Source organism: Bos javanicus, chromosome 9 (assembly GCF_032452875.1).
Source record: "Bos javanicus breed banteng chromosome 9, ARS-OSU_banteng_1.0, whole genome shotgun sequence".
Classification (NCBI taxonomy): domain Eukaryota; kingdom Metazoa; phylum Chordata; class Mammalia; order Artiodactyla; family Bovidae; genus Bos; species Bos javanicus.
Genome location: NC_083876.1, coordinates 74,122,546 through 74,148,409, shown reverse-complemented (window position 1 = coordinate 74,148,409; position 25,864 = coordinate 74,122,546). Strand labels below are relative to the sequence as shown.

General features: G+C 40.7%; 1 protein-coding gene across 4 annotated transcripts in view; it reads right to left on the bottom strand.

The window, feature by feature from the left end:
• PDE7B (phosphodiesterase 7B) overlaps positions 1–25,864 on the bottom strand; it is a 379,394-nt gene that overhangs the window by 73,056 nt on the left and 280,474 nt on the right. For all 4 annotated transcript variants that reach the window (XM_061428070.1, XM_061428069.1, XM_061428068.1 and 1 more), the window contains one exon: positions 17,712–17,795. In XM_061428070.1, coding sequence (XP_061284054.1) covers positions 17,712–17,795 — 84 coding nt within the window. The remainder of the gene's footprint in view (positions 1–17,711; positions 17,796–25,864) is intronic.

Genomic DNA, 25,864 nt, shown 5'->3' with positions numbered 1-25,864 from the left:
TACCAGGGAAAGCCTATACATATGGATGGATAATATATATATATATGGATGGACCTAGAAATTATGGATGGGTCTAGAAATTATCATAGTAAGTGAAGTAAACCAGACAAAGACAAATATCATATGATATTGCTGATATGTAGAACCTTGAAAAAAAGATACAAATGAACTTATTTACAAAGCAGAAATAGATTCACAGATATAGAAAAACTTATGGTTACTAAAGGGGAAAGGGGGGAGGGATAAATTAGGAGTTTGGAATTAACATATACACACTACTATATATAAAAGAGGTAACCAACAAGGACCTACTGTATAGCCGAGGGAACTATACTTGATATTTTGTACTAACCTATAGCATAAGGAAAAAGGAAAAAAAAAACCTATATACATAACTGAATCACATTGCTGTATACCTGAAACTAACACAACATTGTAAATCAGCCATACTTCAGTTAAAGATACATATACACACTATTTTATTGATGCTGTGCATATATGTCTCTTCTCCTTTTAAAATTCCACTCCACAATGTAAGAAATGGAATTTAAGAATTCCTTAATGCTTCAGCTCAAGTTTTCATTTTTCACATGTAATTTAAATTGTCCTTAAATCACCTTGAGTCACACTTTCTTATTATTCATGCCATTAATATCATTGGTAAATGATTATCAGAGCCTCTTAATTGTCATTTAAGGAAGTATAATGTTCCTTCTCTTAATCTTCTCTATTTAAGACCTTAAAATATAATACCAATGGGTGATTTAAGGTGGTAAAAGCTGTTAAATAGGTAGTTAAAAAATACTCTAGGAGAACAGTCCTATCATATGAATACAGTGACATTAATTTCCATACAGTGGGTGTTTCTCACTTATTCAACTATTAATATTAGGTGAAATTTATTCATTATATTATTCTGTTAGTCATTTCCAACCAACTGAAATAAAAACCCACAGTTTTTAGATTATTTTCAAGTCTCAGGTGGTACCATTGGTCTGTTCAAGTTGAGAAAAGGAAATTTTAAAAATAAAAAAGCTAAACTCACAAAGATTGTTTTGAAGTTCAAGTTAATAATTGCTGTTAAAAATAATTGACTCTGACGCCTTCTAAGATTCTGAGAGATCATAAGTCACTGAAGAAAAACCAAGTTATGCCCAAACAGCTTATATGTTAGGAGATTTTGGTTGTTATAATTCTTTCAAAACAGGTTATCTGTGTTTGGCAAGTCCCAATTAAGAGAATATTCAACTGGCTAGAGTATGCTTGTCTTTTGATATATTAATCAATCCTTATCTTTTAAGTAATTTCCTCAGAGGTATTATCACTTATTTGTCTCTGAAAATAATTTTTTATATGAAGATAAAGATGCTTTGGCAGTGGTATCAAGAGTAGTGTTGACATTTTGGAAACCTAATGAGACCTAGGAAAAATAAATGTGATAGAGAAAATGCTCTAAGACGTTCTTTAAGAGAAGAAAGTTTGTTGTTTGTTTCCTTTCCACTGTTGGAGCTAAGCCATCAGAACAGTGCCTGACACATAGTAGGTGCTCAATAAATAACTATTGAGTGAATGTGCGTGCTCAGTCCTGTCTGACTCTTTTGCTACCCCATGGACTGCAGCCTGCTATGCTCCTCTGTCCATGGGATTTCCCAGGCAAGAAGACTGGAGTAGGTTGCCATTTCCTACTTCAGAGGATCTTCCTGACTCGGGGATCAAACCTGCATCTCCTGTGTCTCCTGATTTGGCATATGGATTCTTTACCACTCTGCCACCTGGGAAGCCAGTTGAGTGAATAAGTTGATGAAAAAGAGGATCCCAGCAGGCTGAGTGTGTCTGGAGACCTGCCTAAGGAGGATGCCATCCTTATCAAGGAGGGTGGTGGGAAGCCTTCCACCAGAGAGTTACAGGGGGATCATCCTTTGAATCTACTGTGTGGCTTTGCAACCTGACTGTGTCCCACACAGCTTTGTGGACTTCTGACTCTTCTCGGTGCTTCCACCGTCTCTTATGCCAACTGAAGATAAAAATAATTAACAGAACCTACCACTGTGTCAAGAGGGATAAATAGAGCTGTACATAAAAAGTGCTCAGCACATAGAATGCTTTCAATAAACATCAGCTAATTTTAGAGTTACAATGATACATTTTATATTGATATTGGATTGAGATCCTGCACTTTCTATGTAACAGTTTAAAATAGAATTGGACATCAAAAGCAATATATGCTGTTTTTGTAAGGCTATCTTTAAAGAAGTCTTGCTGTTAGTTATAGAAGATTGGACTAAAAGTTCTAAAGTGGTAGAGAATGCATTTTCACTGTACAGCCAGGAATCACTGGCCATTTCATTGTAATTCAGTTTTAATATTAAGAAGAAGAAACCACTTGCTGTCCAAGGTACAAGGAAGGAGAAAATGTGTTTTTCTTTGCACACGGACTTTCAGTGACTCTCCATTTTATTATTATTAGTTTTTTTACAGAGTTAACGACAAACTAGTATTCAAGATAGCCTTTGGTCTAGTTCTAACCAATCCCCATGGTTCAGTAAAAGTTCAGCCTAATTTTACATTAATTCTAATTACATGTTCTTCAACTGTGCAATTCCCTCCCTTCAACACTATACATTCACTCTAGGAGTTGAAGACATTCACCTTTAAAATGAACCTAGCCTTTCCCCACTCCTGGTCTTTATTTTGAATGTACTTAAAAAAAATGTCCATTTATAAAAATCCAACCACTGTCCAAGTACCAATGCCAACTTCCCCATGAGGTCCTTCACCAGAAAGTCCAGTGCTTTCTCTCTGAGAGCCTCCTTGGCACCTGTCAGTTTATCTGGTGTTAATTTATCTGGTGTTTGTCTGAATTGTGTGCCAGCCTTTCCACAAATGTTTTGTTTATCTTTTATCTCCTATAGCTCATGTCCTGGCACTCTTTACATTCTCAATACATGCTTAATCTAGTTTATCTTTTCTTTTCTTTTTTTTTGAAGAGCCTTACTCCAGGTCTTCCAAGGAGAAGGTTTTTTGGGTGGACTTTTTGCTTCCTGGTGTTTACCAAGAATTATCTCCAAAATAGAAAATAAAGCAAATCGAGTAAGACACAAAATGAAAGAATGAGAAAAGAAGAAGACAGGAGATGGGGGACTTTATTTTTTCACTTGGCAAAGATTGTCAAAAAATGGTAGGCAAGAGAGGGAAAGGGGGTACTAGGGGTTGCAATCTAAGCTAAGGTTAAGTTCGTTTACTTGACGACTTCTTGGTGACTCTTGAGAGAGAAGGTGCTAGAAATCTTCACGTTGCCTTAGGATCCACAGCCACTGGGGGAATAAGAGCCAGGAGGGAGCATCTTCCAGCCCCTGCCTAGAAGCAAACTAGCCGCAGCCACTGCTGTCCTCATGTGACGAATTGGTTCCTGTGGGTGGTTGTGGGCTGGGTGTACAAAACAGAAGTAAAACTTGTTTTCACGGCTGGATTTTCCTTCCAGATTGTATTACTCACAGAGCACAAATAAACCCAAGAAAGGGAGAGGAGTCTTTGACAGGAGATTATAATTTTGTTTTCAGTTTTGTACTGTGTAGAGATACGGGAGAGTCGGGGGTGGGGCAGGAATGGGGGCAAGCTTATCCATAAGGATCCACACCATGAGAAAAAGAGAAGCAATGACACAGACTAAGCTGTCCAAGGTAGGGCCCGGCGAACATGTGGTCACTGGGATTAATTTCCCTTTTGGTGGCACCACAGCTTTGGGACCACAGTTGCTGAGGGCAGGTGGCCAGGTGGCACACAGAATTATCTCTCTGGGCCATAAACGCATGGCTGTTAAGGGTCTTCTAGTGACCTGTCTCCACCACCCTCCACCTTGCTTCCTACTTCATGGAGAGACTGAAAGTCACTTGGTGGGAAATTCCTTACTATTTTGCTATAAAACCTATAAAACTTCTGACTCTGTAGCCATTCTTTGTTTCCTTTTCTCTTTGTTCTATTAGACAAGCTGCCTTTTTTTCTAAATCCCTCTATTACCTTTCATTTTGGACATTTTGCTCTGTTGGGGCCCTGGGCAGGTCATCCCCAAATGTGCCTCAGTGGCATATTGCTTATTTCGAATTAAAGTTACTTAGGAAATGGCCAATGTAAGAGAGATGCTCTGATTCTCCTCTCTGTGTCCATGAAAGCAGGAAACCAATCTTTCATGGGAAAGCGGTGCTCCCTGTATCTGGAGGTAGAAAGGCACACTTCTCACTGGAGACGGGGAATTTGGGCCGAGAAACCTGCATGAGTAAACCTTGGTCCTTCCTTAGTTTACAAGCCCAAACTCTGTTCAGATTCTTCACCTAACTGGGCACCTCAAACCTAGCTTTCTTCACCCTGTCAATTCCTCACAGACATATTTTGTATAAAAAGTATAAAAGTAAGCCTTCTTTGGCCACTTCATTGGTTCCATTTCTAATTGTCTGGCAAGCCCATGAATTAAAATTTGTTTCTTTTTCTCCTGTTCATCTGTCTTATGTCCATGTTATTATTAGTCCAGCCACAAGAAGTCAAGAGGGATAGAGGGGAAAACTCCCCCTCTCCAACAACTCCCAGTTAGGAACTTTCTCTCATATATTCCATTGTTCTTTCTCAACCAGATCATTCTCACCATAATTTCATCATGCTTAAATGTCTTGCAAAAACAAAACAAAAGAAACGTCCAACCCCATGTTTCCAGCTACCATTTTCTCTCTACCACTTTATTGACAACAATACTTGGGAAACAGATGGGTCAGATATTGCAAATATCAATAAATATTTGCTGCAAGAATGAAAAAGTGAATGCTGCCTAGCACAGCCACCCCCTAAAATGGTCTCCAAAATGTTTAAAAAATTATTAGAAATTAAAGAAATTGCATTTAGAGAAAAAGAACAAATATGCAAAAGAATGAAAAACTGTAAACGGTTAATAAATCACTCTCTTCAAGATAAGTCAAATGTGTTTATGTATTACAGATTCTTCTCGAGCATTTCTATATGTGGTCACAGAGAAATAGGAATATGAATAACAGCAATAATAAAAGCCTACTTTTATTGAGGGTCTGTACTGTGGTGGGTACTGTGCGAGTGCTTTATACACATTTACTCATTACCTTTCACAATAACCCTATGAGGTCTGCACTCTTCAATCCTTTTCCAGCCCAGGAAGTTGGAGAACAGAGAGGTCTGGGCAGTTGCTACTGCTAGAATCCAAACCAAGGCACCTGGGTCCCACCACATTCAGGGGGAAGCTTTAATTTTTTGTCTCATTGCAAGTGGTTAAATTTGTTCTATATCTTTAAGGGAATGTTTAAATAAGGAACGGCTGTGTGACTTCGTGGAAAAACAATGTCAAAAGGCCTGAATCCTGGATCTTAACTCTTTGATTATCATGGAGTGAGTCACTGGGCCTCTCTTTTTTGTCTGCTGGTTTTTTTGCTTGTAAAACTGAGAAATGGGGCTGAAAGATCTCTTGAGTGCCTTCATTTAAAAGCTTATATATGCAAAGTGCTGTTTAAATGTGAATTAGAAGTTTGGTTTCATGTTCTTTGGAATAAACTTCATTTTTAAAGGACAAGCCATCATTGTGAAGTACCACACATGGCTTCCATAATCTCCCAATCTCATAACTTCCAATCAGATTTCCAAGGAAGCCTAGCAAATAATGTTTTCTAGACCGTGGGAGCCACTTCATTTTCTGCATCCTGATAGTACTTTATTTAGAAAAAAAGGTACATGCTCTATTTCTGGTCAACATTGAGTTTTTTTTCTTTTTAATAATTTTTTTTGCCCTGAATATGAAAGGAATACATGCTTGTGACATAACAACAGAAAAAGGAAAATAATAAGCACCTAGAAATAATCCCTGTTAAAATTCTGGTGTGTTTTTAAAAACACAACTGAGACCTTCTTATAAGATATGCAATTTGCATCCTGCTTCTTTTTACTTAGGGTATTATAAACATTTTCAGAAACTGTCTTTCAATGATGCAGTTTGCATGACAGGAAATAACCAATTCCCCCTTGAGAAAAATTAAAGCAACTGGTGGCAGCCTCAAATCTGACTTAAATTTGTCACAATAGTGATTCCATTTCCTTCTTGGGGACAGTTGACAAGTGTCCTCAGCTGTCACCACCACACCCTTCTCTTTCTTATCGAAGCACACAAGGTCAGGTGATGAACTGAGCAATTTGTCACTCAGCACCATCTGACAGAATGTAGGAATATTGAAAAACAGTTGAATAGTTGCAAAGCCTAGTATTTAGGTGTATAAATACGAATTTCCAGTTAAGTTACAGAAACATTTGTTCAATGATACTGAAGCAGTTTCATAACAAAAAGGGAATTGTTTAAATGTACTATAAAAAAGAAAATAACGATTATAATGCAAGAAAAATATTTACTATTGTAATTGGCACTTAAAGGTACTATATGGCATACACGACTGCCTTTGAATATTAAAATTCATATATATATAAAGAAGAATTATAGCCCAGTACGATAAAGAACTTATACTCTGGCACTGTATTTTTGAGGTTTGAATTTTGGCTAACAAGTTATTTCCTGGGAGAGTTGTTTCTCCTCTTTGAGCTTCAGTTTCCTGGTAGCTCAGATGGTAAAGAATCTGCCTGCAATGCAGGAGACCCAGGTTGGGAAAATCCTCTGGAGAAGGGAATGGCTACCCACTTCACTATGCTTGCCTGAAGAATTCCGTGGACAGAGGAGCCTGGTGGGCTACAGTCCATGGGATTGCAAAGAGTCGGACACAACTGAGTGTCTAACACTTTCATTTTCACTTTTTCCTCATTTTAAATAGTAGTGCCTACTTCATAGGGATCTTGTGGGGATTAAATGAGTCAACCTACTTCATAGGGATCTTGTGGGGATTAATGAGTCAACCTGTGCAAAGCATGTAAAGCAGTATCTAGAACCTAAAGGTTCCACACATCTTAGCTATTATTATTGTTGATGATATTATCATTTGATATGTGTATGGCATAACTGACTTACGTCAGTGGTTTCCAGATACCCATGGAAGGGCCAGGTTTGCTGCACCAGATCACTTCAGCTTGTTTTGAGGATATACTATCTGGAGATTCAGGTTCAAGGTGTTTGCAGTTACAGTGTGATGGATACTTTCTTGAATATATGGTGGGAGCACAGAAGTAGGAATAATTAGCTTCTTAGGAGGGCCAAAATAGTCTTCATAAAGGTCATAATACTGCATGAGGGCTTGAGCAGTGAATACAGACCCCCTCTCCCTATCTGTGGGCTCCATATCCTTGGGTTCCACATCCATGGGTTCTGCATTCGTGGATAAGGAGGGTGGATACTGTCAGGGATTTGAGCATTCACTGATTTTGGTATCCATGTGCGTGGGGCTCCTGAGGCAATCCTCTGTGGTCCCCAGGGACAAATGTAGATGTCTCCTAGGAGAGGAGGTGCCCAGTATAGGGGTGCACTCAGCAGAGGCAGTAGATAGATCCAAAGTCTGACCACATTTACAGTGGACCTACTAGGAGCCAGATGGGCTGTAGGACACATTGATTTCATGTACCTCTCACCTCGTCCCAGTGAAGCTGGTGTTACAATGTCCTTCCACCTGTGTGGACATTAAGTAGCTTGGGTACCTCTCCCAGGCTCACAAAAGATGTAAGATTTAAACTCGGTCTGACTTGAAAGTTCATTGTCTTTCCATCAGTCTCTTCTGTTGACCATGGTTCAGTGTGCATGGGGCTCTGGCGGGCAGCCACAGTAGACCCTACAAAGAAGCAGCCTGCAAGGGTGTGAAGACCTCTCATTTCTATGCTCACAGCAGCCCTCCTGTGCTTCTCGAGCTTGGGGAGACTGCAGCCTTGGGGAGCCTTGCATGAGATGGCTCCAGCGCCAGCCGCCTGCTTTCTGGGCCGGGGATTAAGCGCCTCCCAGGTTAATGTTGTGGTGGCCGTTGTTAGGCGCAGTGACACTGGCCACCTTCCCTTGGGACTTTCCTTTGTAATTGCTGCCACTTTTCTCAGGCATGGGTTTCACTGCCCTCTCTCCTAAGGTTACTTATCAGTAATAAACCACCCAGGTGCCCCAAGGCAATTTAGTTTGCTAGCTAGAAAGAAAACAAGATTTTGATCTTGTGTGTTAACCCTGAGATCTCAGTTTGGAAACACACAAAAGATTTTAAGGATGGAAACACTCTATTTTCCATATATGTAGTTCAATGGGGATCATGGTGAGTCTTTCAGAACTTTTGAAACTCCGAGGGTAGACTGGTAATCAGAGGACATAACCCCTCATTTTGTTTACTAATGAAGTCACAAGAGATCGCCTGTGCCTGCTTCTGGGTAGGAGGTTGAATTTAATGTTATTTAACAAACAAGTCATTCTAGCTCAGTGACTCAGAGGGAAACTTCAGTCAAAAGAAACTTGACTTGCTCCTACTTCCCTCTATATTTTACTGTCTCCAGAAATCCAAAGACGCCACTTAACGCCAGAAATACTCCTGGTGGGTTAGGGTTTTTCTCAAGGAAATGCTGCAGTAGAAAATTACCATTTCTGTGCTGTTTTCAGGTGAGTTAGCAAACCCTCTGGGCTCTGACACAAGGAGCCACGTTTGTACCAAATAGAATCCTTGAGGGGAGGGAGGAAGAGGGGGCAGGTATCTGAACTGAGGTGTCTAAATTGTTTCTCACAGAGGAAACAAAATTGCTGGTGAAACTTCCTTCCTCGTGGGCTTTATCATCCACCGTCTTATGCTTTGCTAAATCAAGAATATTATAAATTGACACTCTAGGAACATCTGAAGAAAGTAGTTGATTTTGTGATACCTGTCCTGGCCATATGGCTCGTGGATGGATGTGATTCCCAAGTGGAGCGTCCAAGACAAGCTTCTTTCCCCTGCACTCCAGGCCCTTATTTCCAGCTTTGCACTGGGTATTTCCACCTGGACTATTCTGCAAACAACGTGTCCCAACTGATCTCACCATCTTTCCCCCATCCCTGTCCACTTTCCTCACCAATGACTTCACCTCTGGTCTTCAGTACCAGCATGCTTTATCTCCTCTTCTCCATGTCATCTCTAGATTTACATCTTCATTTCTACTGCCATCATCATATGCCGCCTGACTATATTTCTTTTGGGAACATTGGGACTGTTCCTCCTAACATATGGATGTGAGTTAATTTCCTGAAACACTGTTTTATCCACATTTTTCTTACAATTCTCCAGCAATTCTCTTTCCTTAGTAATCAAGTTCAAATTCTTTATCTTGGCATTCCAAGCCTTTTCATTTTCTCTCTAGTCAACACACTACTACTTTTGGGCCCTTCTTCCTACTCAGTGACTTAACATCTCCCATGTGTCAGTCCAGTTTCACCTCTAGGCAATTTCTGAACCAGCCAACACTCCGCCTTATCTTTTAGATTTCAGCACAAGATCATAAACCCCTCTTCTCCTGCTCAGGGCACATCAGTAATCTTTGCCTTCTCTTGTCTTTGATTTACTGTCCATGTCAATTATTTGAGAACTAATTCATTTATGGCCTTGTATGGTCTTTGGCTTAATGGGTATTTGTCTTAGCCATCTAGTAATGTTGTTGGGTCTTTGAGGCTAAAGGAATATCTAAAGGTTTCTTTTAAACACTCAGAATCTTTAGCCCTGGGATAGATACTGTAGGTGCCACCCTGCCACCCCACAGTCCTTGTGGGCTAGAAAGGGATTATTAAGATATCTGTGTTCAGTGAATCTGGCAGACTTTGGTCCATTGTCATCTGAGACAGGAGCTAGCCATCATGTAAAAGGTGGTTTCAGCCCTGTGGTTACTGGTGTGGTTCAGGGCACCCTGGCCTCATGGCCTGTTTGGCATAGAGTGAGTGTTTGCTGAATGAATGGATAATAGCCCAGAGGAAATACTGGGCTTATGGATTCAATTTTCTGTTTTTTATCACTCAGATAAAAAATAAATTTGTTAAATGATGTTGGCCATGTTAATAGAAGGCAAGGGCTATTTTCTGTTCTGGCTTTAGATGGTGAAAACTGTTTCTTCTTGAATATAGCTTTACCCAGACAGTCAGAGATAATGCATGGATCCTACTTGAATACCTCATCCTCCAATAACATGTATATCCAGCTGAGTAGATTGGGTGATGACTTTTTCCTGCTTCCTTAGGTCCTGAAGCCCTAAACCCTGGCCTCCGTGTGCAGCCTTCCTTCACATCATTATTGCTTCAGAGTTGCTCAGGTTTTAGATCCTCCAGAAAGCCTTCTCTCATTTCCCCAGACACAGTTGATTCTTCCTTTCTCTCACTTCCCCAAAGTTTATTCCTCTCTCCTCAGAATCTTGTTTACACGTCAGTCGTATCCAACTCTTTGCAACCCCGTGGACTGTAGCCCTCCAGGCTCCATTGTCCATGGGATTTTCCAGGCAAGAATATTGGAGTGAGTTGCCACTTCCTTCTCTAGGGGACCTTCCCGACCCAAGGATCAAATCCTGTCCCTTGAGTCTCCTGCATTGGCAGGCAGATTCTTTACCACTAAGCCACCTGGGAAGCTCACTTTTGTTCTATACTCATGTATTATTATTAGATGTATTACATCACATCAAAATGTATCCTTGCTTATGTCTCTGTAAAAGGACTTCCTTGGTAGCTCAGTTGGTAAAGAATCCGACTGCCTGGATCGGGAAGATCCCCTGGAGAAGGGAAAGGCTACCCACTCCAGTATTCTGGCCTGGAGAATTCCACGCAGTCCATGGGGTCGCAAAGAGTCAGACATGACTGAGCGACTTTCACTTTCACTTTCACATCTCTGTAAATTCTTTGAAGCCAGTGGCTATGTCTCCTGTATCTTCGTATTTTGGTGCCTGGCACACTGTTTACCCTAGGAGGCAATCTACCAATGGCCAGTGATGAATAGTGACAGGGAACGAGGGAAACAAGGCAGACACCATCAACTCTGTCTTCTGCGATGCAGTGGCATTTCGGTGGCTAACCATCTTATGGGTCTGGCCCTTCCGCATCTGAAGTGCTGGGAGTCTGCAGCCAGAAACCCTGAGTGTCCCTCATGGAGTATGTTCCAGGTGAGTCAGCAGGCACCACAACCACAAACAGTGCCTTGCCTTTCTTCCAGAGGAAGGCAAATATTGAACTCTGAAATTGTGGGGCGTTACCTTGGCATTGGAAAAGTCTGAACTGGTCCCAACTAGCGCCTTCCTACTCTGTTTGGAGAGCTCAGGGCTGGGGTTCAGGACTGGTGGGGTATCATGCTCTGAGCATGACTTCTTTCAAATCACAGTAACACTTTTTAAAAGAATGTTTCTATTTTATTTTCTGTTTTTAATTTTTTTGGCTGCCATGTGGCATTTGGAATGACTGTTCCCTGCCCAGGGATCGAACCTGTGCCCCTTGCAGTGGAAGCATGGAGTTTTAACCACTGGACTGCCAGGGAAGTTCCTATTTTTTGTTTTTTAAATTTTTCTTTTATTTTTAGAAAATTGAGACATAACAGCATAGAGCATTGTGTGAGTTTAAGGTGTACAACATGCTGATTTGATACCTTTATATATTACAGTATGATTACTACCATAGTGATAGCTAACACCTCTATTCCTTCCCCTAGTCATCATTTCTTTTTTTGCGATGATAAGAGTTCAGACCTAGTCTCTTGGCAATTTTGAAGTATATAATACAGTATTGTTGGTTAAAGTCACTATGTGCGAGCGTGCTTAGTCCCTTAGTCGTGTCTGACTCTTTGTGACCCCATGGACTGTACCCTACCAGGCTCCTCCGTTCATGGGATTCATGGGTAAAGAATCTGCACACCAATGCAGGAGACATAAGAGACGCGGGTTCCATCCTTGGGTCTGGAAGATCCCCTGGGGGAGGAAATGGCAACTCGCTCCAGTATTCTTGCCTGGAAAATTCCATGGACAGAGGAGACTGGCAGGCTATAGTGCATAGGGTCACAAAGAGTTGGACGCGACTGAGCAGGTATGCATATATAGAAATCTCCAACAAGAACCTTCTGTATAGCACAGGGAGCTATACTCAGTATTTTGTAATAAGCTCTGAGGGTAGAGAAGCTGAAGGAAAAAATATATATAGCTGAGTTGCTGTGTTGTACACCTGAAACTAACACATTGTAAATCAACTGTGTGCTGTGCTGCGCTTAGTCGCTAAGTTGTGTCTCACTCTTTGCGACCCCATGGTCTGTGGCTAGCCAGGCTCCTCTGTCCATGGGATTCTCCAGGGAGAAATACTGGAGTGGGTTGCCCTGTCCTCCTCCAGGGGATCTTCCCAAACCAGGGATCGAACCCAGTTTTCCTGCATTGCAGGCAGATTCAAGTTAAAAAAAAATAAAAAACAAACATGGGAAAAAAGTTATCTTTCAGAAGTTTACTGACAGGCTGTCACCATCTGCTAGGAAATCTCTCTTAGAAAATGGAATTTATAATCAAATTGTCCCCCCCTCTTTTAGATGGGGATATCATTTAGCACCAGATTTGTAACATGCAAGGTGGCTTTTGGTTGACAGTCCTTATGTGAATGTATTTTATATTTCTGCAGGGTGTAATATGTTTAGATGGAAGATTTTGATAAAGCATTTGGGTCTCTGGGTCACTTATAAAGGTTAATATAAATATGTTTGCAAATATTCTATTTTGGAAATCATAATCAAAGGAAAATATCTTGGTAGCTCTACTAAAATTACCTCATGCTTGTACAGCTAAAATTGCCCCGCATGGAGAGGCAGGTCTAGAGGAATATAACTTTAAATATCAAGATTAACAAACTAACTAATAGGGAAAACCAATTAGCCAATTAACCTATTACTGCACAGCCCCAGGGCTGGTCTGGAGCTCCAGGTTCTCTGTGGCAACTGTTAGCTAGTGTCCTAAAACCTCCAGCTGATGCCCCTTCTTCCCCTCCAGCTCCACAGTCACTGGGCATGTTTGCTTGGTATGTCACTTCCTTTGCTGAGCCCACATGGAAATCACATCGTGTTGCTCTGAAATGGTTGCCACGGGAACATATCCACCTAGTTATTATCTATTCAGGCTCCTGATTATATTAAGCCAGGAGACAGATGCAACAGGGGTCGCAGAAGCCACCTGCTCTGCATAAAACTGTAATTGCTTCTGCGACGTTCACCTCTGTGGCCACCTGTCTCTCTGAACACTCTTCTCTACATTTTCTCCTCTCTTGTTTTCCCCCAAACAAAGTCAGTAAATGAAATTAGTATGTCGGAAATCAGCCTGGGGATAATGTGAGAAATTACATTCCTTACCCTTCTGCTTCCTTTCAGTCCTCTGTTTTAGAACCTCAAGTGGAATAAAAATTATTGTCGCCTTTTTTCTCATTCTGTTCTGTCCCTCCATACTTAGATGTAAAGAGGAGTCTTTTAAAGTCTGTGATTCCCGATTCCCACACAATGGTGCTGAAACAAGTTTCCTGCTACTGATCCAGAGTAGCTTTGAGAAATTCATATAGATGCCTCTTTTCTAAATGGTATAAAATATAAACAGGAAATGAAATTGGCTATTAACAAGTAATTTTATCTCACATGTCTATTGATCTGGGTGAATTTCTTATGAGGAGGATTTTCTGATCTTTACTTTCAGATTGCAGGTAACATAGGAGGGGTGTTGGCTTGGAGTTCTCTTTTTCTAGGAAAAACCATATAATCCATTGGCATTGTAATTTATTGTCCAAGCATGGATATTATGGTATTTGAAAGGTAGCATTATTAATAAGTATGCCTAGACAACAGGTACAAATTAGGGTTATCGCAGGCAAAGCAGGTATATATTGTCACCTTATACATAGATGACAGGTAAATGATTACCATAGTACTCTGCCCTCAAAGAATATGGGGAAAGGAGCACCTCTTGAAGAAGAATATTTGTGCATTTAGAAATTATAATTGTGGAGTTTAAAATCTGGATCAGCAAGAGAGTTTCACTTTGGCTTATCCTCCTACTGCATGTAAATTTGGTTAATGTGAGTCCATTCTTAAAGTCATGGCACCAAGGAATGAAAAGAAAAAAATGTTGTTAACAAAGGAAAATAGGCTGGATTGAATTTATCTATAGAGATATCATAAACTCCTTTACCTCAATTAAAAAATCTAACTTAAAGGTTGGTAACTTTTTTTTTCTGTAAGGGGTCATGGTCTTTGTTACAACTGCTCTGCCATGTAGGGTGAAAACAGCTGTAGACAACATATAAATGGATGGGCATGGTTGTATTCCAGTAATATCTTGTTGACAAAACAGGCAGGGTAGTGACACAGATTTGGTGCATTAGCTATTGTTTGCCCATCTCTGTTTGAGTTCTGTTTTAATACCTAGAAGCTGTGTTCTGATGGAAGGGCACTTATTTTAGATATGAGTTCTGATGTCTCCTGTCCTATTGTGACAGGTTGGGGTTGTGGCTAATGGGAGAAGTACATGGATCTTACTACTTAGTGCATGTTTTTGCTTGTGCATGTCTCAGCCATTCAAGGCATAGCTGAGGTGGGTGGTAGAGGGTAAGCTGTCAAGGACACACTGGACAGGGAATGGCAGCCATGTGGTTCTCAAGAAGTCTTATAGGAGGAAGGTTGCAGGGATGCAGACACAGGGAAGAGAGGTTATGGTGATAGTTTTACCTGTATTTTTTTTTTTTTTTTTGGTAAGTCCTAGATGAGATTCTTGGGAGAGTTTACAGAACTGAAGGCACTTGAGGAAAATGGGTCTGTGCCTATTCTTGGATAATTTGACTCAAAATTAAGGTAAATTACATTTAAAAAAAATCACTTGAATTTGGTACTTATGGTGTAGAATTGGAATCAGCTGGTAAAACTAAAAGTTTTTGGAGGAAGTCCCAAAATATTCTTAGGGGTTTATTTTACATTTTTTATAAAGTTATATTTAAAATGCTTCCCTTTAGGTGGAAAGCAGACACTAACAACTCAGGCATACCACAACATGGACAAGGATGAGATCAAAGAGAATTAAGTAGATTGTATACTATAAGGCAGTAGGAGATATGACACATATATCCTATGTGACTCTGTATAACACAGATAGCCACACATCTGCTGCTACTTAGTGACAAGCTGCTTTAGTTGTAGACCAAGGAAACTGTGGAGAGTGACCACAATAATGTCACTGCTTCTAGATAATGGAATGGGTAGTATCACAAATAAGGAAAAGTCTCAGAGGGCTTCAGTTCTGTCTGAGCTGCTCAGTTAAATGAAGAGGATGACTGACATTTATAATTATTTAATATTATCTTTTTGAGGAGACCCTTTATTCAGTAAGTTAACAGAAGCTACTAAAAGGTCAACAACTATCAAGAGAATATCATTTAGGAACTTGGAGTCTATGTAGGGATGAGGTTTTTTTGTATCTAGGAGAAAAATTGAGATAACTTATAAAACAAAGTACAGCAAAGACAAATTAATATTGCCTTAGCATATGTTACTGATAAAAAGAAATGAGTGAAACGGTTGTCAGAGTGGAGTGCAAACAGACGAGAAAGGGAATTATAAGATGGATGGCCAACACTGCCACTCAATGGGTGGGAGGTCACGCACAACAGGCGAGGTGAAATAGGGATGGAGGACAGAGAGCAGCCTGGGTCAGGGGAAGGAGGCTAAGGTTGGGTCTAGGTGCCAGGAAGATCCTGGCAGATCCACAGCAGAGGGAAGACAGAAAAGCACCTGGTTACAGATGATCTATTATATTGTGAATAATATAACAATGAAATATTATCTACATTGACTTTCTGTTGAAATTTTTTCTACATTCCAATTTTTTCAGCTTAAAAAAGTAAAACAATGTGTTGAAAAATCTAAGTGTTACAGAAGCCTAAGATGTAGACAGTTAAATATTCCATAGTTCCACCTGCAAAGATAACCATTATTAGCAGTTGATGTTGCTCATTAATACTAGAATAAATAAATTTTAAAAAAGAGTTTATCATTTGGAACCTTGGAATTATAGGGGGAAATGTCTCCTATTTTCCTATTTTGTTCATCCTGTATATTAGAACCCATGACATAACATCTCATTTACTATTGAAAAGAGGTTTTTTGGTTATTTTCTGCCTCTAACCCTCAGTATGTGGTGCTGTTGAGGGTCCTGGTCTACATGGGACAGTAAATTAGGCCCTTGCTCATCCCTATACTCCTTGGTGAAGCCATATGCCTGGGACCTGGAAATCCATACAGGTTAGAGGCTGTCTCAAGGGGTAACTTCCATGGGTAGCTGGAACAACCCATTCAGGGTTATAAGGAGGGGTTAAGAGACACTGTTGGCTTCCCTGGTGGCTCAGCAGTAAAGAATCTGCCTGCCAAAGCAGAAGATGTGGGTTTGAACCCTGGGTCAGGAAGATCCCTTGGAGGAGGAAATGGCAACCCACTCCAGTATTCTTGGCTGGGAAATCCCATGAACAGAGGAACCTGGAGACTACAGTCCATGGGGTTTCAAAGAGTCAAACACAACAGTGACTAAACAACAACAGCAACAACAAGAGACACTGTTGGAGCTCTTCATAGGCTGTGACCAAAATTGCATTAGTCTAGTGACTTGGATTCTATCCTCTAAAATGCAATTTGGGGGGAATGGGTGAGGGAGGTTGTCTGTAGTATGGAAAGAGTTACTCCAAATCTCTGTGTCTCTGAAAGAACTGCAAAAACAGATATTGCACACTGATATGGGAAGTGAACAAGCCAGGAGAAATACACTCCTGTCCATCCTTCATTGATCTTGGGAGGATCTAAGGATCAGAAATAGCAAGTTCCAGTTTCTTCTAGTAATTTTCAGGGGTCAAGATAAATCAAATTACATCTTGAGTTAAGCTTGTTTATGCCAAAGAAAAGTAATACTTTGTGGGTACAACCCAGCACTTTGAAATTTATGGATGGGAAGAGATATGAGAACCAAATACTGAAAACCTTGAAGTAAGTTGTGAAATATATTCATTTCTCTTCATTCCCTACCCCCCAAGTCCAAAGTGAAGGATGATTGTAATAAAAGACATGAAACCTGGAGTGGTGACTGTTACTGGTTTGGGTTTCCAGAGGAACCTGAGATTAAGAGAATTATGAGCCAGAGGTTGAGCAAATCTACAAAAGAGGAATAAAATAGAAAGTGGAAAGGTAGCAATAAATGAACTTCTTAAGTAGTCATAATGGAGGAAGCAGCAGCAAGTCTAGACTGAAACGACTTTGCCATGATGAAGAGTTCTACCAGAAGAACTGGTAGAACTGCAAGAAGGGACCTCAGAGACTTAGATTAGATAAAGAAGGGAAATTAGATAATGGATGGTTACTAAGGGCAGTGGTAGAATAGGTTTCCCTGTGGAGTTTTTAAAATAAAATAGAATCTCATCTGGTCTCATCCTGGCTGAAGGTGGAGAGAATGTCCTGGATAGTGAACGGAATCGTTTCCTTGTATAGGGCTTCATTGTTTTGAAGATTTACGTTTTTCAAGCTGACACGACTTCATTGGACACCCCACTGCCACCCAAGCTCTGAGAGGTAGGGCTGGGCGGAATGACTTCACTATGAAGGAAATCTAAAGACCAAGGGTTAATTTGCAATTGGGAGGGGAGACACAGAGGAAGGAAGGCAGACCTCCGAGGGTTTTGAAGTTCAGAGGGAAGTGAGCATTTTTTTTTTTTTTTAAAGGAAACGTTTGTTCCTTTCCAGGTACACTTGATTACTCACTGTTAAGGAGGCGGAAGTCGATGAATGGGTAGGAGCCGCGGCGTTCAGCAGGAACCCCCGTCTGACCCCTCAGTCGTACATCTCCTAGAAAACAAAATCCAAACAAATGTTTGAAAACGTTGCCAAGTGTATTCACTTTTCCTCTGTAAATCCTCTTACCCACTTATGTCACTGGAACCAACACCAAATATCAGGAGAAAAATGATTCCATTCACCTTGTTTAAGAGAGAGCTATGTGGAAAGGGATATTTAACGAATGCTGAGCGTAATGGACTTGGCAATATTCTAACCAGTGAAGCAGCGTGCCGTTATATCGTCTGGAAGATAGGTCTCTGAACATTTTGGTAATTTACAAAGTTCCCATAGTTTTTTTATTCTTCCTATTGCCATAAAGATGAAGCATCTTAATCTGGAGGACAAATCGTATGCTGGGATTAGAGATTTTATTCTAATTAGAAGTTTTAATTACCCACAGTTCTGATTCTCTTGGTCCAGCAGAGGTTTTTATTTTTATTTTATTTTTTTCTCTGACTGGCATCCACCTTCTTTGCTTCTCAGGTTGTATCATTTGACCTGCCTTAGAATCTGCCAGGGCCCATCGAGGTCCTAGTACTTTAGACACTCAATATGTAAAGTTGCTAGTGTGTGTTAAATCGCTTTAGTAGTGTCCGACTCGCCAAGCTTCTTTGTCCATGTGATTCTCCATGCAGGAATACTGGAATGGGTTTCCCTGCCCTCCTCCAGGGGATCTTCTCGACCCAGGGATCGAACCCATGTCTCTTATGTCTCCTGCATTGGCAGACAGGTCCTTTACCATTAGCGCCACCTTTACAGGTGCTAAATGTTTCCAGTACTTATTCATTTGTTGTTGTTCAGTTGCTAAGTCATGTCTGACTCTTTGTGACTCCATGGACTGTAGCCCACCAGGCTCCTCTGTCCTTCACTATCTCTCAGACTTTCTCAAATTCATGTCCATTGAGTCAGTGCTGCTATCTAACCATCTCATCCTTTGCTGTCCCCTTCTCCTCCTGCCTTCAATCTTTCCCAGAATCAGGGTCTTTTCCAATGAGTCAGCTCTTCATATCATGTGGCCAAAGTATTGGAGCTTCAGCTTCAGTAACATTAGAACAAGGTAGACCTTGGATAAACTTAGCTCAGATACTTGCTACCTGTGTGATATTGGAAAATTTATTTCTCTGAGCCTCAGTTGCCTCACTTCAAAGTCCATTGGTTGGAGAATCTAAAATAACACTTGCTGCCTGCAAATAAATGCTGGTTTTACTTCCTTCTACACACCTGCAAAGCTGGGATCATATTTTGTGTTCTGTATTTCTCCATAGTGCTTTGTGTGTTGTCTGGTATTTCAGACAACAGTTCAGTTCAGTTCAGTCGCTCAGTCGTGTCCGACTCTTTTCGACCCCATGAATCACAGCACACCAGGCCTCCCTGCTACTGCTGCTACTGCTAAGTTGCTTCAGTCGTGTCCGACTCTATGCAACCCCATAGACGGCAGCCCACCAGGCTCCCCCATCCCTGGGATTCTCCAGGCAAGAACACTGGAGTGGGTTGCCATTTCCTTCTCCAATGCAGGAAAGTGAAAAGTCAAAGTGAAGTCGCTCAGTCGTGTCCGACTCTTCGCGACCCCATGGACTGCAGCCTACCAGGCTCCTCCGTCCATGGGATTTTCCAGGCAAGAGTACTGGAGTGGGGTGCCATCGCTTTCTCCACGCCAGGCCTCTCTGTCCATCACCAACTTCCGGAGTTCACACAGACTCACGTCCATCAAGTCAGTGACGCCATCCAGCCATTTCATCCTCTGTCGTCCCCTTCTCCTCCTGCCCCCAATCCCTCCCAGCATCAGAGGCTTTTCCAATGAGTCAACTCTTCACGTGAGGTGGCCAAAGTACTGGAGTTTCAGCTTTAGCATCATTCCCTCCAAAGAACTCCCAGGGCTGATCTCCTTCAGAATGGACTGGTTGGATCTCCTTGCAGTCCAAGGGACTCTCAAGAGTCTTTTCCAACACCACAATTCAAAGGCATCAATTCTTTGGCGCTCAGCTTTCTTCACAGTCCAGCTCTCACATCCATACCTGATCACTGGAAAAACCATAGCCTTGACTAGACGGACTTTTGTTGGCAAAGTAATGTCTCTGCTTTTGAATATGCTATCTAGGTTGGTCATAACTTTCCTTCCAAGGAGTAAGCGTCTTTTAATTTCATGGCTGCAGTCACCATCTGCAGTGATTTTGGAGCCCCCCAAAATAAAGTCTGATACTGTTTCCACTGTTTCCCCATCTATTTCCCATGAAGTGATGAGACCAGATGCCATGATCTTCATTTTCTGAATGTTGAGTTATAAGCCAACTTTTTCACTCTCCTCTTTCACCTTCATCAAGAGGCTTTTTAGTTCCTCTTGTCTAGTATTTAGCAGACTCTAAGTGAATGTCTTCTATTGACTAGATTAGATATAAAGACCAAATCCACCAATTAGTGCATATAACATGAAATCAGAGGAGAGGTAAAAATACGTGAGACCCAATATATTTCTGAAAGACTTGAACTGGGGAAGGTTTCAGTTCCAGGAGTAATGGGTCCACTTCCATAAACCACTCTTTCCCAGACATGAGGTGGCACCAGGGCCTCCACCTATGAGTGAAGAGGAGGAACAGTCTTCTCTCATTAACTCCTGGAGTTTACCAGGGCCTGGGTGAGATCTCCATCAGTTATAACTCATGTGACTGACTGTTTAAAATATTCCCCACGGATGGGCCTTGTATATACATGGGCTTATGATTTACGAATTTTATACTGATGCTTTACTTAATGGTTTGTACAATCTGATGTAATGCCATATTGATATTAAAGAATGTTACAATTTACAGAATACAGAAAAGTGGGAGGAGGAGGGAAAGGATGGAAAAGTACATTTCAAAATATGAATATAATGAGTATAATCTTGCATTAAACAAGAGAATGCTGGCATTTCATAAGTTCATTGGGGTGGATGGTCATTAGTTATAGGAAAGCCACTGGCAAAACATGAAGAGTTTTTCTCTTCTTGGGTTGTCTTTAACATCTTATGTTTATTACTCTTTAAAGAGTTTACAAAACACTTTCACAGACATTATAGTACATTTATTTTCTTGTTTCTCTCTTTGGATCTTCACAATAGCCTTGTAAGGAGAACCACTATTATTCCTCTTACTTTATAGGTGAGAAAACAGAGGCTCAGAAAAGAGGGTGAAGGGACTGCTATTTCACCCTACTGGTCCCAGTTCAGGTCTCAGGCCCCTTAAAGGCATTCAGTAGACTGACTTTATTTATTTTTAAACTTCATTATTCTTTATTGAAGTATAGTTGTTTTACAATATCATACTAGTTTCAGGTATATAGTATAGTGATTCAGTGTTTTTAATAGATTATACTCTTTTAAATGTTGTTATAGGATGATGACAATAATTCCCAGTGCTATAAAATATATCCTTGTTGCTTCTCTATTTTATACATAGCAGTTTGTTTCTCTTAATCACATACCCATATCTTGCCCCCTCCTCTTCTTATTCCCCTCTGGTAACCACTAATTTGTTTTTTGTATCTGTGAGTCTTTCTGTTTTGCTATATATATTTATTTGTTAATTTTTAGATTCCACATATAAGTAATGTCAAGTGTTTTTGTGGTTTTCTGTTTGACTAATTTCACTGAGCACAATATTCTCTAGGTCCATCCCTGTTGTTGCAGTGGCAGAATGTATTCTTTTTATTGACTAAGTAATGTTTCACTGTGTATATATACTGTATCTTCTTTATCCATTTGCCTATTGACTTTGAGTGCCTGAATTTATGGGTGCTTGAAGCTTACAATATGCCAGCAAATTTGGAAAACTCAGCAGCTGCCACAGGACTGGAAAAGGTCAGTTTTCATTCCAATCCCAAAGAAAGGCAATGCCAAAGAATGCTCAAACTACCGCACAATTGCACTCATCTCACATGCTAGTAAAGTAATGCTCAAAATTCTCCAAGCCAGGCTTAAGCAATACTTGAACCGTGAACTTCCTGATGTTCAAGCTGGTTTTAGAAAAGGCAGAGGAACCAGAGATCAAATTGCCAACATCCGCTGGATCATGGACAAAGCAAGAGAGTTCCAGAAAAACATGTATTTCTGCTTTATTGACTATGTCAAAGCCTTTGACTGTGTGGATCACAATAAACTGTGGAAAATTCTTCAAGAGATAGGAATACCAGACCACCTGACCTGCCTCTTGAGAAATGTGTATGCAGGTCAGGAAGCAACAGTTAGAACTGGACATGGAACAACAGACTGGTTCCAAATAGGAAAAGGAGTATGTCAAGGCTGTATATTGTCACCCTGCTTATTTAACTTCTATGCAGAGTACATCATGAGAAACGCTGGACTGGAAGAAACACAAGCTGGAATCAAGATTGCCGGGAGAAATACCAATAACCTCAGATATGCAGATGACACCACCCTTATGGCAGAAAGTGAAGAGGAACTCAAAAGCCTCTTGATGAAAGCGAAAGTGGAGAGTGAAAAAGTTGGCTTAAAACAGTTATCAAGACAGTATGGTACTGGCACAAAGACAGAAATATAGATCAATGGAACAAAATAGAAAGCCCAGAGATAAATCCACGCACATATGGACACCTTATCTTTGACAAAGGAAGCAAGAATATACAATGGATTAAAGACAATCTCTTTAACAAGTGGTGCTGGGAAATCTGGTCAACCACTTGTAAAAGAATGAAACTAGAACACTTTCTAACACCATACACAAAAATAAACTCAAAATGGATTAAAGATCTCAATGTAAGACCAGAAACTATAAAACTCCTAGAGGAGAACATAGGCAAAACACTCTCTGACATACATCACAGCAGGATCCTCTATGACCCACCTCCCAGAATATTGGAAATAAAAGCAAAAATAAACAAATGGGACCTAATTAACCTTAAAAGCTTCTGCACATCAAAGGAAACTATTAGCAAGGTGAAAAGACAGCCTTCAGAATGGGAGAAAATAATAGCAAATGAAGCAACTGACAAACAACTAATCTCAAAAATATACAAGCAACTCCTACAGCTCAACTCCAGAAAAATAAATGACCCAATCAAAAAATGGGCCAAAGAACTAAATAGACATTTCTCCAAAGAAGACATACAGATGGCTAACAAACACATGAAAAGATGCTCAACATCACTCATTATCAGAGAAATGCAAATCAAAACCACTATGAGGTACCATTTCACACCAGTCAGAATGGCTGCGGTCCAAAAGTCTACAAATAATAAATGCTGGAGAGGGTGTGGAGAAAAGGGAACCCTCTTACACTGTTGGTGGGAATGCAAACTAGTACAGCCTCTATGGAGAACAGTGTGGAGATTCCTTAAAAAACTGGAAATAGAACTGCCTTATGATCCAGCAATCCCACTGCTGGGCATACACACTGAGGAAACCAGAAGGGAAAGAGACACGTGTACCCCAATGTTCATCGCAGCACTGTTTATAATAGCCAGGACATGGAAGCAACCTAGATGTCCATCAGCAGATGAATGGATAAGAAAGCTGTGGTACATATACACAATGGAGTATTACTCGGCCATTAAAAAGAAAACATTTGAATCAGTTCTAATGAGGTGGATGAAACTGGACTTATTATACAGAGTGAAGTAAGCCAGAAGGAAAAACACCAATACAGTATAATAACGCATATATATGGAATTTAGAAAGATGGTAACAATAACCCTGTGTACAAGACAGCAAAAGAGACACTGATGTATAGAACAGTCTTATGGACTCTATGGGAGAGGGAGAGGGTGGGAAGATTTGGGAGAATGGGATTGAAACATGTAAAATATCATGTATGAAACGAGATGCCAGTCCAGGTTCAATGCACGATACTGGATGCTTGGGGCTAGTGCACTGGGACGACCCAGAGGGATGGTATGGGGAGGGAGGAGGGAGGAGGGTTCAGGATGGGGAACACATGTATACCTGTGGCGGATTCATTTTGATATTTGGCAAAACTAATACAATTATGTAAAGTTTAAAAATAAAATTAAATTAAAAAAAAAAAAAGTTGGCTTAAAGCTCAACATTCAGAAAACGAAGATCATGGCATCCGGTCCCATCACTTCATGAGAAATAGATAGGGAAACAGTGGAAATAGTGTCAAACTTTATTTTTGGGGGCTCCAAAATCACTGCAGATGGTGATTGCAGCCATGAAATTAAAAGATGCTTACTCCTTGGAAGGAAAGTTATGACCAACCTAGATAGCATATTGAAAAGCAGAGACATTACTTTGCCAACAAAGGTCCGTCTAGTCAAGGCTAGTCTAGTTTTTCCAGTGATCAGGTATGGATGTGAGAGCTGGACTGTGAAGAAGGCTGAGCGCCAAAGAATTGATGCTTTTGAACTGTGGTGTTGGAGAAGACTCTTGAGAGTCCCTTGGACTGCAAGGAGATCCAACCAGTCCATTCTGAAGGAGATCAGCCCTGGGATTTCTTTGGAGGGAATGATGCTAAAGCTGAAACTCCAGTACTTTGGCCACCTCATGTGAAGAGTTGACTCATTAGAAAAGACTCTGATGCTGGGAGGGATTGGGGGCAGGAGGAGAAGGGGACGACAGAGGATGAGATGGCTGGATGGCGTCACTGACTTGATGGACGTGAGTCTGAGTGAACTCTGGGAGTTGGTGATGGACAGGGAGGCCTGGCGTGCTGTGATTCATGGGGTCGCAAAGAGTCAGACACGACTGAGCGACTGAACTGAACTGAATTGAAGCTTACAATTAGCAGGGTTAGTCCTTAAATCTAGGTTGTTCAGCTTCATAGGCAAAGATCTCTCCTCAATACTGTTGATTTTTAGCCCTATGAAGTGTACACACCTGGTTTCTAAAGTTAAAAAAGTCATAGCCCCCATTTTAAAATGATACAACAAATTCAGCACTGCATTTAAATGAATTTATATTTTATAAGTGATAGTAAGAGACACATACTTGAAAACCTATGCAGAGATGAGACTGTCTTCATTTGGTGCAAAGCTGGTTGGGCTTGTGGATTTGTTTACATACTATGTCATCCTTTTGGGCTTTTCCTATGGGTTTCAGGCTCATCAATTGGAATTCATTTCTTCACTAGTATTTTCTTCTCAGTTTTACCGAAGAGTTCCTCCTGCTTTTGTAGTTCTGATGGTATTATTTTCCCAGAAAATTTCTAATATCAATGTGGGTTTTAAAGCCTCTGCCAGAGTTTATTCCATTTGTCCATCTGAAAGTCTAAGGCACAGATGACCCATTATTCTGTAAGACTTTAGGTTTAGAGAAACTGTGAGGAGATGGCACCAGGTGGCAGAGTGTGTAAAAAGGGGATGATAAACTAGGATCCCATGGATGGAGGAGCCTGGTGGGCTGCAGTCCATGGGGTCGCTAAGAGTCGGACACAACTGAGCGACTTCACTTTCACTTTTCACTTTCATGCACTGGAGAAGGAAATGGCAACCCAGTCCAGTGTTCTTGCCTGGAGAATCCCAGGGACGGGGGAACTTGGTGGGCTGCGGTCTATGGGGTCGCACAGAGTCGGATATGACTGAAGCGACTTAGCAGCAGCAGCAACAGCATACCATTCACCAATGAGGAAACTGAGGCCAATGTAAATTTGATATTTTGTCTGTGCTCAGAGCTAGAGAGTGGAGAGTTAAACTCAGAACTGGTTCCAAACCCCATGTTCTTCACCAACCATCCTTCTATAGTATCAGGATAAAAAACTTGGATAAAGAGTTAAACATTAACTTTTTATTGCATAATGTATGCTCTGATTGTTTTTGCCCATAAACCAAGTATATATTCATCATTTTTCTTGGAAACTAAATACCAGGGAAATCCAGCCCCTTGATGAATTCGAGATTCAATCAGATAGATGTTTATTCAAATAGCACTTCAGTAGAAATGGACTGTATGACTAAGACAACCAAATCCTGCTCTGGATCAACAACACATCTATTATTTTTAAGTAAGAAATGGAAGGCAATTATTAAAAATATTATTCAGCAGAACTTAAACGACCTGGCAACTAATTTACTCAAGCTCTTTGGCCTGGAGAATTCCATGGACTGTATAGTCCATGGGGTCGCAAAGA